Source organism: Pipistrellus hanaki (assembly GCF_964339955.1).
Source record: "Pipistrellus hanaki genome assembly, chromosome: 5".
Taxonomy (NCBI): domain Eukaryota; kingdom Metazoa; phylum Chordata; class Mammalia; order Chiroptera; family Vespertilionidae; genus Pipistrellus; species Pipistrellus hanaki.
The window spans coordinates 80,586,035-80,602,833 of record NC_140507.1 but is presented as its reverse complement, the minus strand read 5'-3'; the positions used below and the strand labels follow the sequence as shown (position 1 = coordinate 80,602,833).

General features: G+C 54.5%; 1 protein-coding gene across 8 annotated transcripts; it reads left to right on the top strand.

Annotated features, from left to right (window-relative positions):
* Positions 1–5,014: 5,014 nt before the first annotated feature.
* Positions 5,015–15,515, top strand: USHBP1 (USH1 protein network component harmonin binding protein 1). Of its 8 annotated transcripts, none has more exons than XM_084883772.1 (13): positions 5,015–5,064; positions 5,137–5,537; positions 5,616–5,764; positions 5,995–6,421; positions 10,796–10,921; positions 11,091–11,227; positions 11,418–11,558; positions 11,844–12,011; positions 12,545–12,794; positions 13,363–13,581; positions 14,557–14,660; positions 14,878–15,000; positions 15,250–15,515. In XM_084883772.1, the coding sequence occupies exons 2-13, from the start codon at positions 5,484–5,486 to the stop codon at positions 15,437–15,439; spliced, it is 2,088 nt and encodes a 695-aa protein (XP_084739898.1). In that variant the 5' UTR covers positions 5,015–5,064; positions 5,137–5,483; the 3' UTR covers positions 15,440–15,515. The 8 variants fall into 8 exon arrangements, with proteins under 8 accessions (XP_084739898.1, XP_084739899.1, XP_084739901.1 ...); XM_084883773.1 differs by having other exon boundaries at positions 5,017–5,069; positions 5,411–5,537; XM_084883775.1 differs by having other exon boundaries at positions 5,017–5,537; positions 10,802–10,921.
* The last annotated feature ends 1,284 nt before the right edge of the window (positions 15,516–16,799 follow it).

The following is a 16,799-nucleotide window of genomic DNA, read 5'->3' as shown; positions in this document are numbered from 1 at the left end:
CGCTCGCTCGCACGCACGCGCGCGGAGAGGTCGCAGCCGGAGAGGAGGAGAGGGCTGGGTGCTGCCCGGTGTTCCCTAGCAGGAAGGAAATAGAACCCCCAGCCTGGGCTGAACCCCCGAACCGGCAGCACTGAGCCCCAAGTTATGGGCCAGACCCTGGGGACCCAGGCTCCGGCAAGGGGAGACAATCCCAGGGGACGGCGAAATGCGGGGCCCCCGGAGTCGCGCGCACATGGCGCGCATAGAACTGAATGTTGACTCTGATGCTGGATTACCCTAGCCGGAAGAAACAAAGTCTCCGGCGGCGGCTCTGAGCCTCAGTCCAGACCGCCCCGAACTCCAGGTCTGGGCCAGTCCCTGGGGACCCAGGCTCGGGCAGGGGGAGACGGAGCTGTGAGGTGGAGTCCTGGGAGCGCGGAGAAAGGCCGAGCCCCCGGAGTCGCGCACACTGTGCGCAGAGGACAGTCTGTTGACTCTGATCCTGGACTCCCCTAGTGGGAGGGAGAAAGAAAGCTCCAGACTGGAGGAACGCGACTTGGAGCAGGAGCCCCTGCCGGACACCGGCCAGCCGGGTGCCAGCAAGGAGCCGGGCGACGGGGCCCCTAGGGGGGGCGTGCCCCTGAGCCTTCGACTGCTGAGCGCAGGCAACGGAGCCAAGGACGGGGGCTGCTTCCTGGGCGGCGCCGACCCCGGCAACAGGCTGGAGCAGCGCGGGAGCCCACGGAGAACAAAGGGGTGCCACAGGCCAACCTGCTGAGCTCCCAGGACAAGGAGGAAGAAACCAAAGAAGTTCTCAATGTGAAGAAATCAAGTGAGAGCAAATGATAGTAAAATTACTTAAGAAAGAATACAAAGAAGATCTTGAAAAATCAAAGACTAAGTCAGAACTCAACGCACCAGCCAACATTGCAACATAAATGCGTTTTTGTTTTTTTTTTAAAAAGAAAAAAAAAAAAGAGAAAAAAGGGACAGAATGTTGGAACAGCGGCGACCAGGCCTAGAGTGGCCAGGCACAAGGCAGTGGCAGCTGGGCCCAGAGCAGCAGTGGCCAGGCCCCAGAGCAGCAGCAGCCAGAACAAGAGCATCAACGGCCAGCACTGGAGCAGCCAGACCTGGGGCAGTGGCAGCCAGGCCTGAGGCTGAGGCGGCCAAGCCCAGGGTGGCCAATCCAGGAACACCCAGACACGGAGTGGCTGGGCCCGGAGAAGCCGGGCCCAGAGCAGCCGGGTTGGGAGCAGCCAGGCCCAGAACAGCAGTAGCCAAGCACGGAGCATCCAGGCTGGGAGCGGCCAGGCTCGGAGCAGCCGGGTCAGGTGCGGCCAGGCCCGGAGCAGCAGCTGCCAGGCTGGGAGCGGCCAGGCCCGGAGCAGCTGGGTCTGGTGTGGCCAGGCCTGGAGCAGTGGCTGCCAGGCTAGGAGCGGCCAGGCCCGGAGCAGCAGCTGCCAGGCTGGGAGCAGCCAGGCCCGGAGCAGCCGAGTCTGGTGTGGCCAGGCCTGGAGCAGCGGCTGCCAGGCTGGGAGCGGCCAGGCCCAGAGCAACAGCTGCCAGGCTGGGAGCGGCCAGGCCCGGAGTAGCCGGGTCTGGTGCGGCCAGGCCCGGAGCAGCGACTGCCAGGCTGGGAGCGGCCAGGCCCGGAGCGGCCAGACCCGGAGCGGCCAGGCCCGGAGCAGCGGCTGCCAGGCTGGGAGCGGCCAGGCCCGGAGCAGCAGCTGCCAGGCTGGGAGCGGCCAGGCCCGGAGCAGCGGCTGCCAGGCTGGGAGTGGCCAGGCCCGGAGCAGCCGGGTCTGGTGCGGCCAGGCCCGGAGCAGCGGCTGACAGGCTGGGAGCGGCCAGGCCCGGAGCGGCCGGGACCGGAGCAACCGGGCCCAGAGCAGCCGGGTCGGGTGCGGCCAGGCCTGTAGCAGCAACAGCCAAGTCCAGAGCAACTAGGTCGGGAGCGGCAGTGACCAGACCCGGAGCAGCTGGTTGTGGAACGAACCAGAGCAACAGAGGCCAGGCCCGGAGCAGCCAGGCCCGAAACAGCTCGCTCCTCGCCTGTACCTGCCCACGGCTGCCTCTCAGACATGGCTGGAAACTTTTGCGGGAACTTGAGGGTCTGCTGAATCAAGTGATGAAGGCTTAGATCTAGATGTGTTGAGTTAGTATAGCGCTGGGGTGTTGATCTGTGAATGCCTTGGGTGGGGCCTGGATGAGGCTGGATGACCTATTTGAAAATGTCTTTTGTGTGAAGTGTATCATTGGGCATGTGGAGGTATTATTGATATGAGAAAATGCTAAGTAACAGATTTACTATCTGAAAAGGGATTTACTATCGGGGAAAGGGAGGGAGGAAGAGACTGAACATAAACTGTGCACCTATGGATGAGGACAATGGGGGATGGGGAGGGGGCAGAGGGTGGGGTGGGAACCTGGTGGAGGGGGGAAGAAATGAGGAACCTTTGTAATAATATGAACAATAAAGATTGAAAATAAATAAATAAATAAATAAAACCAGATTATTTGTGGTTTAAAAAAAATATATATATATTATATATATATATATATATATATATATATATATATATATAATTTTTCACAGAGAGGAAGAGAGAGGGATAGAGAGTTAGAAACATAGGTGAGAGAGAAACATTGATCAGCTGCCTCCTGCACACCCCCCACTGGAGATGTGCTCGCAACCAAGGTACATGCCCTTGACCGGAATCGAACCCGGGACCTTTCAGTCCACAGACCGATGCTCTATCCACTGAACCAAACCGGTTCTTGCTGGTTTTTAAAACCAAAAATCTGTCACAGAATTTTGAGAACCATTAAAACTGTGTAGACAGACAGCCTTGAAGGATGAGGACCATGCTGGGAGGATAAGAGGGAAAAAGGCGATCCAGGCAGAAGGAACGGCCTGGACAGAGGACTGAGGCTGGGCAGAGCCTTGGAGTGGTGGAGCCTCTCCCAGGGGATTATGGCGGGAGCCAGGCTTAAGCATGAGGGTGTCGCCTTAGCCGGTTTGGCTCAGTGGATAGAGCTTCGGCCTGCGGACTGAAGGGTCCTGGGTTTGATTCCGGTCAAGGGCATGTACCTTGGTTGCAGGCACATCCTCAGTGGGGGTTGTGCAGGAGGCAGCTGATCGATATTTCTCTCTCATCGATGTTTCTGAGTCTCTGTCTCTCTCTCCCTTCCTCTCTGTGAAAAATCAATAAAATATATTTTTAAAAAAGAAAGAAAAATCAATAATAAGATATATTAAAAAAAAAAAAAAAAAAAAGAGTGAGGGTGTCACCCTAGCCAGTTTGGTTCAGTGGATAGAGCGTCAGCCTGAGGACTGAAGGGTCTCGGGTTCGATTCCAGCCAAGGGTACATGCCCAGGTTGTGGGCTCAATACCCAGTAGCAGGAGTGCAGGAGGCAGCCGATCCATGATTCTCTCTCATCATGGATATTTCTGTCTCTCTCTCCCTCTCCCTTCCTCTCTGAAATCAATAAAGATTAAAAAAATAAAAAGAGAAACTAACTGTATTAAAGCTTACCAAAATTTAAAAAAAAAAAAAAAAAGAGTGAGGATGTCCATTTCCCTGGGTACACACGTCAGAGAAGTACAATCTCTCTCTCCACAGCAGGAAGATTCGGCCTCCTAGCCCCGGGGAGGATCCAGGCTACTCCGGTCTCTGCAGAAGGAAGGACAGGGTGTTCCAGGCCGAGGTTCCGGCATGGCAAAGGCCTGGGGGTGTGAACGAGCTGAGAACCTTGCTGTTTGTGGAGGGGGCCATCATGGCTATAACATGGAGCATTCATGGATGCAAGCCACAGGTATAATTTTTAAAAATATATATTTTATTTAAATTATATTTTTAACCCTATGGGTTGTTTTTTTTTTAATATCTTATTGATTTTTTTACAGAGAGGAAGAGAGAGGGATAGAGAGAAACATCGATGAGAGAGAATCATCTATCAGCTGCCTCTTGCACACCTCCTACTGGAGACGTGCCCGCAACCAAGGTACATGCCTTTGACCAGAATCGAACCCGGGACCCTTTAGTCCACAGGCTGACACTCTATCCACTGAGCCAAACCGGTTTCGGCCACAGGTATAATTTTTAAGGGCTTTGAATGCCAGGTTGAAGAGCTGGAAATGTTTCCCGAGGGATTGAGGAGCCAAGGAGGGTGTGTGGGCAAGGGAATCGGATAACCAGATCTCCGGTCCCTGGGGCCTGGGTGGGGAAGGGAGTGGACAGGGGTGAGGGGCTGAGGAACTCAGAGCTGGGGCTGGGCTGACATCAAGGTGGGACCAGGGAGGCCTGGGCTGTAATTATGGGTGAAGACAAGAAAGCCCGTTAGAGGGGATGCAGGGAGAATGGGGGGGGCGTAAGGACCATGTAGCTCTGAGGGTTCAGCATTTTTGTAGGAGAAACAGCAGCTGGCAGAGGAAGCAGAGATGGGACTGGCAATAGAGCACAAGGAGAGGTGATAGGGAACAAGGAGTGCATGTGGGGCCCGGGTAGTGTGGCTCAGTGGTGGAGCATTGACCTATGAACTACGGTCATGGTTGCATTCCCAGTCAGGGCATCTGCCCGGCTTGCAGGCTCCTCTTTCCCCAGTAGGGAGCGCGCAGGAGGCAGCGGATCAATGATTCTTTTTCATCATTGATGCTTCTGTCTCTCTCCCCCTCTCCCTTCCTCTTTGAAATTAAACAAACAAACAAAAAAAGAGTGTGTGTTGTGATTCATTTCCCTGATGGTGTCTGGCCACATGCAAATTGCCTGTTAAAACTCCATGACACTGTGGGTAAATGCTCTATTTAGTCCCCATTTTACAGATAAGGACATTGAGGCTCGGAGGTGGAAGTGCCGTGGCCTTGGAGGCTGAGGTGAGGAGGGGCACGTGTCCTCCGCTGGGCCTGGAGGAAGGCATTGTCCTTGAAAAGGAAACTGAACAATAACAAGTCATGTGACCAGGGGAGGGGGCTTCCTGTTTCTCAGGCCGCCCAGGCTGGCCTGAGCGGGCAGTGGCCAGTGACCCCAGGAGTGTCCAGGGACTCGGGCCTCTGACAAGGAGCTCCCGAAAGGAACAGAGAAGTGGAGTGGGCTGAGGGGACCCAACCCCAGGATTGGGTCCTCTGCTGAGGGAGGGCACTGGGGAGGAGAGAGGATTCTTTTTTATTTTTTAATTATTATTAAAGAGAGGACTCTTGACGTGCTCCTCCGAGGCCCGGAGAGAGGAGGGAGGGGAGCACCGAGGCAGTGGAAAATAGGGAGGCAGAAGAGAAGGGGGTGGTCAGGGCAATCTTGGAAGGTAGTGAGCTGCCTGTCCACGGAGGCATTGAAACGTGCAATATCAGCACTGATTACTCAAGACTCCTCCTGGAGGGGAGAAATCGATGCCCGCTTCACAGAAGAGGAAACTGAGGCTGTTATTTGCCAGGAGCTGAGACCGGGCTGTGGTTTCAGCGGGGGACAAAGGAGGGCTTTCAGAAGACACTGGTTTGTGGACAGCGATGAGCGCCCGGGCCACGCGGCCCCGAAGCCGGCGAGGGAGGCATGCCCCACCCGTAAGTGTCCCCGCTCCTGCGCAGCCAGCTCGGCGGGACCCCTTGCAGGGAGCTCAGAGCCCCGATGGTCACCGGCAGGTTGAGCTGGACCCCGTGGCTGAGAGCTCAGAGGAGGCCGAGGCAGCCAGCGGAAGCTCTGAGCCAGGCCCCGTGCCATCCCAGGAGAGCGGCAAGCCTGAGCTGCCGGGCCCGGAGGCCGAGGAGAGTGGGCAAGGCCCGAGGAGCAGGTAAGGCCTGCTCAGTCTGCGCCTCCCCCTCCAGCTCTTTCCCACCCATCGCTCTGCTCGTGCCCCCTGCCTCCACCCCGGCTCCCACGCACACCGTGGCTCCCCATGGCCCGCCTCCGCCTGATCCTTAAGGCCCTGCATAATGCATGGCCAGTGTTCACCCCCCACCCCTGTGCGCCAGACACCCCAGACATCCCCATTTCCAGAAACTTCCGTCGCTCACTTCGCAGAACCGACAAGGAGGCCGATGGGGACTCTAGCAGGGGGCTGGCCCCGGCCCCCGATGGGCCCCAGGAGCTTGCAGAAGCAGCCCACCGTGCCCCCGAGGCCGAGGAGACTGTCCCCGCTGGACCTGGGGCCCCCGACGTGTTCCGGACGCTCCAGCACGCTCTGAGCTCGCTGGAGGCTGCCGCCGCCGCCTGGCGCCGCCGGCCCCTGAGCTGTCCCGGGCCGATGGAGATGGAGGGCAGAGTCCAGGGGGAACCCAGGCCCTGCCCGGAGCTGGAGGGGGCAGGGGGCTGCCAGCGGGAGGCGGCCCGCCTGGCGGAAAGGAACGCCTGGCTGCGGTTGGCCCTGGGCAGCCGGGAGGACGAGCTGATCCACATGCAGGCCTCCCTGGAGGCCCTCCAGGGGGAGAAGGAGACGCTGCAGAGGGAGGTGAGTGGGCGTCCCTGCCTCCCAGGGTGGATGTCTGAGGAAGGAGGCAGCCTGGTGTAGGAGGCCCTCAATCATTTGTTCATTGGAAAAACGTATGCAGCCGAAACCGGTTTGGCTCAGTGGATAGAGCGTCGGTCTGAGGACTGAAGGGTCCCAGGTTCAATTCGGGTCAAGGGCATGTACATTGGTTGCGGACACATCCCCGGTGGGGGGTGTGCAAGAGGCAGCTGATCGATGATTCTCTCTCATCGATGTTTCTAACTCTCTATCCCTCTTTCTTCCTCTCTGTAAAAAATCAATAAAATATATTAAAAAAAAAAAAAAGGAAAAATGTATGCAGCATCGACTTCTCAGCCCCCAAAGACACAGGTCCCTTGCAATCTTCCTTTTTTTTTTTTTTTTTTTATATATTTTATTGATTTTTCACAGAGAGGAAGAAAGAGGGATAGAGAGTTAGAAACATCGATGAGAGAGAATCATCGATCAGCTGCCTCTTGCACACCCCCCACTGGGGATATGCCCGCAACCAAGGTACATGCCCCTGCCCGGAATCGAACCCGGGACCTTTCAGTCCGCAGGCCGATGCTCTATCCACTGAGCCAAACCGGTCCCGGCCAATCTTCCTTTTTGATTTTAATATATATATATATATATATATATATATATATATATATATATATAATTGATTTTAGAGAGGGAGAGGGAGAGAGATATAGAAATATCAATGATGAATGAGAATCATTGATTAGCTGCCTACTGCACATCCACTACTGGGGATCAAGCCCACAATCCAGGCATGTGCCCTTGACCAGAATCAAACCTGCGACCCTTCAGTCTGCAGGCCGACGCTCTATCCACTGAGCAAAACCAGCTAGGGCATCTTAATTAAGGCAAATACTTAAAATGGGAGTGTGGAACCTTTTTTTCTGCCAAGGGCCATTTGGATATGTATGCCATCATTCACAGGCCATACAAAAGTATCAACTTAAAAATTAACCTGCTCTTTGGTCAAACATTTCATTAACTCACCCCTCATGCCTTGGCGGGGCCAGAGCAAATGAAGTCCCCCACCCCTGCTGTAGGAGGTGCCACTTGAATAAGGACCACGTGGGGGTGAGGGAGGGGCCATGCAAAGATCTGCCCAGAGGTCATGCCAAGCAGAGCGAACAGCATGTGAAAGGCCCCGAGGTGGGAGTGTGCTTGGCCAGTGTGAGAGCAGTGAGAGGCCGGTGTGAGGTTGTGGGAGGAGATGAGAGCAGAGAGGTGACGGGGCGGTTCCCGCAGAGCCCTGTGGCCCGAACGAAGGAGCTGAGTTTTTGCTCTGAGGGAAGGGGGAGCCAGGGAGGTTACTGAGCGGGGAGGGTGGCCACCTGACACAGGCGTTCACAGGCCACCCCTCGGCTGTAGTGAGAGGAACAGCATGGAGAGCAAGGGTGAAATCCTGGAGACACAGGGGGAGGCACCAGCCAGACACCAGAGGGGGGAAGCTGTGGAGGTGGTTGGTGATGCTGAATTCGGAGCTGGCCAGTTTGGGCTTGAAGGCTGGAGGCCCCCTGGGCGTGTGGATTGAAGCCACATGGGTGACAGCAGTGGTGGGGAGCTGGCAAGACTGGGACTTAGGGAACCCTGAGCCCATTCCCTGTCAGAGTAGGGCCCATTCCCCAACTGGAAAAGAGAACTTTGTTTGTTTTTATTTACTTTATTTTAAAAAAATTATTTATTGATGAGAGAGAGAAGGAGAAACACCTATTAGTTGTTCCACTTATTTATGCACTAAAGGCCTGATGCATGAAATTCGTGCAAGGGGTTCGGCCCTCACAGCCCCGGCTTTGTCCAGAAGGTCCTTTGGAAGGTTGTTTGGCTGTCTGGTCTCATTAGCATATTACACTTTTATTATGATAGATTAATTGGTTGATTCTTGTAGGTGCCCTGACTAGGAATCAAACTCTCAACCTTGGCATATCAGAACCAACTAAATTACTCAACCAGGGCATATCTATTCATTTTTTAAAATAAGCATTCCTTAAAATATATATAGATAATTGATTTCAGAGAGGAAGAAACAGAGAGAGAAATATAGAAACATCAATGATGAGAGAGAATCATTGATTGGCTGCCTCCTGCATGCCCCACACTGGGGATCAAGCCCACAACCCAGGAATGTGCCCTGACTGGGAATCGAACCGTGACCTCCTGGTTCCTAGCTGGATGCTCAATCACTGAGCCACACTGGCCAGACTAAAATTTATTTTTAAAATATATTCTTATTGATTTTAGAGAGAGGAAGAGACAGGGAGAGAGAGACAGAAACATCGATGAGAATCATTGATTGGCTGCCTCCTGCATGCCCCACACTGGGGATTGAGCCCGCAACCCAGGCATGTGCCTTGACCCGGACTTCCTGGTTCGTGGGTGGATGCTCAACCTCTGAGTCACATTGGCCGGGCAATTCTTAATTTTTTTGAGGAAACCTCCATACTGCTTCTAATCCCAATAGTGCACCAACCAGGGTTCCCTTTTCTCCACATCCTCACCAACACTTATTTCTTTCTTTTTTTTTCATTTTATATATTCTCTATTTTATAAATCCTAAAGGGATTGTATTTCAAGGCTTATAGCATATATAAGTTGAGTTGTAAACCATTATATTACTATCAGCTGAGTACATTTTGATCCTTGAGAAATACAATTCGATTGGATATATACTATATTGATTTATACATTGCATTTTCTTTTTTGAGAATTAAAATGACTTTATTCTCGAAATACATCAGTATCATATCATAAGCATCCCAAATATCTCCTGATTTACTTTTTTTTCTTTTTCTTTTTTTCCCCTGTTGTTTATTATTTTATTTTATTTATTTTTTAAAAATATATTTTATTGATTTTTTTTGTTATTTCTTATCTTTTTTTTAAAATATTTCTATTGATTTCAGAGAAGAAAGAAGAGGAAGAGAGAGATAGAAACATCAATGATGAGAGAGAATCACCGAACAGCCTCCTCTTACAAGCCCCTGCACTGGGGATCGAGTCCACAACCCAAGCACGTGCCCCTGACCAGAACTGAACCCAGGACCACTCAGTCCATAGGCTGATGCTCCATCCACTGAGCAAAACCGGCCAGGGCAGCATTATTTTGATATATATATATATATATATATATATATATATATATATATATATATATACTGCTTCCAGCACACTCCAACTGGGGATCAAACCTGCAACCTGGATATGTGCTCTGACTGAAAATCAAACCAGCAAGACGATGTTTAACTAACCACTGGCCAGGGCTTTTTTTAATTTTAAAAGTTTTAATTGATTTTAGAGAGGAGGGGGGAGAAATATATAGAGATAAACATCTATTTATTGTTACACTTATTTACACATTCATTGGTTGATTCTTGTATGTACTCTGACTGGGGATCAAAACCCCAACATTGGTGGATTGGGACAACTAATCAATTGAGCTACCTGGCCAGGGCTGGCTCTTGTTTTTTTGTTTTTTTTTTTTTCAAAAAAAACCAAAACGCTCAGTGGATAGAGTGTTGGCCTGCAGACTGAAAGGTCCCAAGTTCGATTCTGGTCAAGGGCATGTACCTTGGTTGCGGGCACATCTCCAGTGCGGGGTATGCAGGAGACAGCTGATCGATGTTTCTCTCATCGATGTTTCTGACTATCCATCTCTCTTCCTCTCTTTAAAAAAATAAATAAAATATATTTAAAGAAGCATATTGATTTTTAGAGAGAGAGAAACATTGATGTGAGAGCTGAACATCCATCGACTGCCTCCTACATGCCCCTAACCAGGGATCCAGATCAGCATCCCACACCAGCCAGGTCATGCCTTGTCTTTTTTATAATAGACATCCTGACTGGTGTGAGGTCATTCTCATTGTAGTTTTGATAGCATTTCCCTGATGATTAGTGATGGTGAGCACCTTTCCATGTACCTGTTGGCTATCTGTATGTCTAAAGAAATTGGAGTCTTGCCGGACCGGTTTGGCTCAATGGATAGAGCATCGGCTTGGGGACTGAGGGGTCCCGGGTTCGATTCCGGTCAAGGGCATGTACCTTGTTGCGGGCATATCCCCAGTAGGGGGTGTGCAGGAGGCAGCTGATCAATGACTCTCTCTCATCGATGTTTCTAACTCTCTATCTCTCTCCCTTCCTCTCTGTATAAAATCAATAAAATATATTTTTTTTTAAAAAAAGAAAGAAAGAAAGAAAGAGGAGTCTTGGTTGGCTAAGTTGCCTAAGGTTATACAGTGAGGAATTTGGTGCAGTGAGTATCTGGGGCTCCTGTCACTGCCCCTAGAACAGGTGGGCATTTGGGGCCCCCAGGCCTGACATCCCTCTTAACCCCGCCAGGTCCAGGAGCTGCAGGATTCCCTGCTGAGGCTGGAGTCCTTGCCACCTCCCTCCCACAGCCAAGTGGGTGGCGTGGGCAGCAGTTCCAGCAGTTCTGGGACTGTCCGGGAATCCTGGACCACTCAGGTAAGTGTAGGAAGCTCAAAGCCACTTATTTGAGATCCTTAGGGTCTGGGGCAGTGAGACCCAAACCCGGCCATGTGATCCAACAGCTTCTGGGGTTGGAAAAGCTTAAACCTATTATACTAGGCTCTTGAGAACAATCTGGGTGAATCAAGTCCCCTCTTGCTGGCAGGATCCCTTCTCTCTGTCTCACCCCCTGCTCCGGCGCATCCAGAGTGATTCCAGTGCCCAGATCCTCGGGCCTCTCCCCAACCGGCCCCTCACTCCTGAGATGCACATTGTGGAAGCTCAGATGGAGCAGCTCCAGGGGTAAGAGACACAAATGACACAAATGTTGAGCTTTTAAGGGCACCTGCACCTGCTTTGCTAGGATATAAACTCAAGAGTCTGGAGCTGAAATGGGGGTGAGGGTTGGGGAGAGAATGGAAATCTATCAGATCCTGACTGCCCTGTGAGGCATCTCATTTTTTTTTTTTTTCTTCCCGGTCTTTGGAGGTAGAAGCATCGAGAAGCTCAAATGCTTTAACCGTCTGCTGTCAGCTGTGCTCCAGGGATACAAGGGCCAGTGTGAGGGCCTCAGCATGCAGCTAGGCCAGTGGGAGGCTGAGGCCACAGCACTGCGTCTGGCCTTGCAGTACAGGTCAGTGCCTCCCGCCCATGTTGTCAATGGCTGGGAAGAGAATGGGTGCGTTTAGAGGGTGGCTCTGATCCACAAAGAGAGGCAGGACCCCTTCAGGAAAGCACTTTCCCCCACCATGGAAGTTAATTGAAGTCAATTTTAGCCCAAGGATGCTGAAGAGGTTCGCATGCCCTCTGGGGGTGGGGGTCAGGGAGAAATGAGAGACCCAGGAGCAAGGGAAAGCCTGGGATTACACAGAAAGATGGGGCTGGGTGTCCCAGAGCACTCAGAGCTGCTGTCCCGCAGTGAGCATTGTGAGGAAGTGTACGGAGTCCTGCTCACCCTCCGGGAGGCGAGCTCAGGAGCAGACGTCCCCAGGAGCGATGTGGAGGCAGCCGAGAAGGAGGCTCAGAGGCTGCTAGCTCAAGAGGAGGCTGTCATGGATGGAGAGACACTGTGGGATCCCCAGCCAAGGTACTCCTGGGAACCCCTGGAACTGGGCAAGCTAGTAAATGGGGTCCTGATTGAGAGTGGGGCTGGCTCCCGGAGCTGACTCTGTGGAGACCTGACTGGAATCGGCTGGCTACTAAGCAACATTTTTGTCATGGTAGTTGGCAGTCATGAACCCACCAGGGTTGGCATGGAGATAGATGCCCACGGATTATAACTGGCATGACAGTGCTTCATCAGGTTGGCATGCTGCCAAACAGGGATGGCACGCTAGTAGTGATGTCTATTGTGTTGGTGTGATGGTGTCCACCATGTTGGAATGAGCAATGGTCCCCATTGATGTGACAGCGTTCACTATGTTGTCTTGATGGATAACAGTACCCATTGGGGTTTCCATTGTAGGGCACACCATGTTCGTATGACAGTGCCCACCACAGGTGGCATAGGATCTATCATGGACAGTAAGATGAGAGAGGATGGAGCCCACCAGGGCTGGCATGGAGTTAGTCCAATATGCCTGCCAGGGTTGACACAGGCCCCTCTTCTGTTTCCTACAGCCCTGAGGGCAGCAGTGTGGACAGGCCTACTCTGCAGGAGGTGGCTGTCCAGCTCCGGGGCTATGTCCAGCGTCTCCGGGAGCGCCGCGCCCTGGTGAAGACTCTCCCTGAGCCTGGCCCCACCTTGGCAGCCATGCCCACTCTGCCCCACGCAGAAGCCCTGGTGCAGGCCATTCTGGAGACTCAGCCTGGCCCAGCCCTGCCCCGGCTGGACAAGAGGCAGATCCAGCAGGACCTGGAGGCCACGCGGGTACACATAGGCGGGGCCGCTGTGCCAGGCTTTCCAGACAAAACCCTTTGGCAGGGATGAGGGATGTGATTAGGTGACAATGAGGGATGTGATTAGGTGACCAAGCAGCAAGGAAAAGCTCTGCTGGGCTAGAGGCAGGCTTCCTGGAGGGAGGAGAACTGGGGCTGGAGTTTTGAGGGATGAATAGGAGTTCGCGCTTTGGAATTCAGTTCCTCGTAAGACTTCGAATATGGCTTTCCAAAATGCCCTTCCTATGGAGAGTAAGTGGGGCAGGAGACACAATCTGGGCTCTATGGCCTGGTGGGAAAGACCCAGGTTCTGGACTGGGAGAAACTCCAGACCCTCCCACTGCGCTGTCACCTGACCTTGTCTAAAACACTTGCCCTCTGAACGGCCATATCTACGGCTGTAGTTTTGATGGGAGGGTGATATTTCTCACCCCACAAGGCCAAGGTGAGAGTGTGAGTTCTTGCTTGGCCAGCCCTCAGTGGGTGCCTCTGGAGACCTCGGTGTCCCCAGGAGTTGACCCCAGAGGCACAGAGTCTTCGCCCTCTCCGTGTCTTCTCAGGAGACCCTGGAGGACCTGGTGCTGAGGCTCCAGCTGGTGCGGCGGGAGAGGCGGGGGCTGGAGCTGCAGGAGGCCGCCCTCCGCGCCCAGGGCCCGGTGCACACGCTCCTGCTGGAGCAGCTGCAGTGGGAACGGGCGCAGCTTCAGACTCGGGGCGCCAACAGCAGCGGCGGTGGCAGCAGTGGCGGGAGCAGTGGAGACGAGGAGGCATGGTCCCAGGTGAGCAGCTCTGCCGGACCTCGTGGGCCTGGCAGGACACTGCCGGCGAAATGTCTCTGGCCACGCCTCAGCTTCCGGTTCTGCACACAGAAATGAGTTAGTTGAGTGGTAAACTGCAGGTGAAAGTTCACACTTTGTACTTTGGGGACTTTTTTTGAAGATATTGAGCCCAATAAGCCCCAGGGGTATAGTGTCTTCCCTTCAAACCTGTACCTCCTCATTCCCATCTCCCACGCCCATTCACACACCCTGCTCCCCACCCAATAGCCCAGCCCAAGCTTCCTCTCTTCCTAAATTTTGGTTCTGGCTCCCTCCCTGAATCCTTTCCTCCCTCCCCCCTTTTGTCAGTCATGGCTGCCCTCTGCTTAAAGCCTTCAGTGGCTTATAGAACCCTCCTTTGAATCATCTCTTCCACCTCTAAGCCTTTCTATCTGCTGTGCCACTCCCAGGAACATGGGTCACTATTTTTAAAAAAATATATATTTTATTGATTTTTTACAGAGAGGAAGGGAGAGGGATAGAGAGCTAGAAACATCGATGAGAGACAAACATCGACCAGCTGCCTCCTGCACACCCCCTATTGGGGATGTGCCCGCAACCAATGTACATGCCCTTGACTGGAATCAAACCTGGGACCTTTCAGTCCGCAGACCAACGCTCTATCCACTGAGCCAAGTGGGTTTCGGCTGCAGGCTCACTTCTTTATCTAGTTAAGTCCTTGACCTCCTGCAGGCCTGAGTTTCAATATCACCTCCCTCAGGAAGCCCTTCTGAACTGCCTTCAGATGAGATCACCTGTTATTTACTTCCCTCGTTAGGAGTAATTTTACCCTTATTGGGGCTTCTCACGAGACCGGGAGCTCTGTGAGGGCAAGGACGATGGCTGCCACAGTCTGCACATCGACATCCAGCTTGAACTGAGTGTACCCTTGGCCTAGACCAGTATCACGTCCGTCCCTCCTCTCTGCTTCCTCAGGGCCCCGCTGTGCCTGGAGGCAGCAGGGGCAGTGACGGAGGCCAGACGGGGAAAGTGCAGGATCCGGAGGCGCTAGCTCAGGGACTGTCAGCGTCACTCGCCCGGTGTGTGCCTGGGTCCTCCTGGGCTGAGGGGGGGTTGGGGGGAGTGGGCCTGAGAGTGTGGCGGTGGTTCCTATGTGAGAGCCCGTGGGGGTGTTGTGTACAGCATGGTATACTGGGTGTACACCTGTGTACAGGAACACCATGGGCAGGTGGGAGGGCAGAAGGAAGCCAGGACAGGCTATGGCGGTGAGCCCCTCTCTCCTCATCCCTGCACCAGCGCCCTGGGCCTGTGGGAGCAGCTGCAGTTTCTCCGGGAGGAGCTGGAACAGGTGGCTAAGAAGGGGCGAGCCAGACGTGCTCAGAGTGCCAAGCTGAACAACGATCTGTGTAAGGCGCACAGGTGGGTCCCGCGCCCTTGCTGATCTCAGCGGCATTCCTGGCTCTTCACGGGCTTCAGCTGCCCTCCTGTAAGGTGGGCTGCAGGTTCAAGCCATTCGACATCTCCCTTGGTGCCTGGTTTGCGTCAGCCCCTTCTGAGTGACAGTGGGATCCCAGTCAGGAAATACACAGCCCCTGCCTTGGATGGGGGCCGGGGGGGGGGGGGACGAGGGAAAGACTATATCCTGGCTCAGCCCCCTCTCCCCTCCAGAGCCCTGGTTCTCGCCTTCCGAGGAGCCCAACGGAAGCAGGAAGAGCAGCGGAGAAAGCTGGAACAGCAGGTGGCACTAATGGAGGCCAGGCAGGCAGAGGAGCTGGCCGTGCTGGAAGCCACCACAAGAGTCCTGGGGAGGCCCAGGCCGGCCCGCCCACCGCCCGGGCCAGGGGAGACCTTTCTGTAGGGCCTGCACCTGGCTGCGTCTGCATGTGCCAGGCAGCGGTGGCGGGCTCTGTCATAAATATCCCGGAGTGACGTCATGTGGTCTGACTTTGCGTGTCGATGGGTGTTTGGCTTGGTGTGATGGGGCTGCTTGGGTGCCTGGGTCCTGATGGGTTGTTGGCCAGCATTTGAAAAAGACTCGGTGTCTTTCGCCTGGCACCATGGGGCATAGGAATGGGGTCAGCAGGGTCATGCCAGAGGCAGCCTGGGCTGTGGGGACAGGTCCCCAGGGCTGGCTGGGGAGACCCAGGGGCCAATGAGGTTACATAGCCAGAGCTGAAATTCCAGCTCTCACCTGTCTGCAGGAGCCAGGGAGGGGTCCAAGGTGGGTGTGTGTGGGGGTTGGCAGGGCACTCCTTCCCCTGCCCACCCCCTTGGGAGATGCTAGGTTTGGCTGGCAAATGCTCCCAAGAGGAAGCTGCCCAAGCCCCAGGGCGCTGGGGCCCCCATGGTTCCGGGTGTGGAGTGTGAGCTGGAAGGGCCTTGTGCTCCGGGTGCAGGTTGGGGGAGGAGGAATCAGATGCAGCCTTGGAACTTGCATGCAAAGCATGTGGAGCTCAGGCAAAGGCCTAAAGACCTGGGAGCAGAAACCCAGGGTCTATGCTGCGGGCGCCGAGGAGCTCAGAGCTGCTGCTGCTGAGAACCCAAGGCCCTGGGAGCGGGGATGGCCCTCGGTGAGGGTAAATTCCGGCAGCGAGGGAGCTGTGGGAGGTGGCAGTGCCAGGTTAGTAACAGGCATCCGATCAGCATTCGTTTCCATAGGCCACACTCCCCTGCCCTTCCAGGCGGGCTGGGCGGGCGGGGTTGCAAAAGGAGGGCTGGGCTGGATCCAGCCGGCTGGGATTAACCAGCCAGCTGTCCCCTCCCGGGCGGCTGCTGAAACCCAAACTGGGGATTAGCCAGGTTCTCCTTCTCTGCCGGGTGCGGGCGTTTCCCAGGCCTCACCTGTGCTGGTGGGTCGGGTGGGTGCCCGCCTCTTGGGAAGGCAAGACAGGCCTGGGGTCTGGGGGAGTCAGCGGCCGGCCTGCACCCGGTCCTCCTGACCCACAGAGGCCTCGGGGGAGTGCTGGGGCTGCTGGCCTTCAGACCCCTGAGCACTCTCTCTGGGCCAGGCAGGCTTGGAAGACGGCAGGGAAACTGAGGCGGGCAATGTCGCCGTGCTTTGGGCTGAGGAGCCGGCCTTATCAACCTTGGTGTCCTTCTCCCCACCTCCCCAGAGTCCAGGAATGACCTTCGCCCCCAGGCCCACCTGGTAGCCCGTGGGGGAGGGGGCACAAGGAGACAGGGCACCTGTGGAGGGGGGGGAAGGAGTCTGCGCTGGG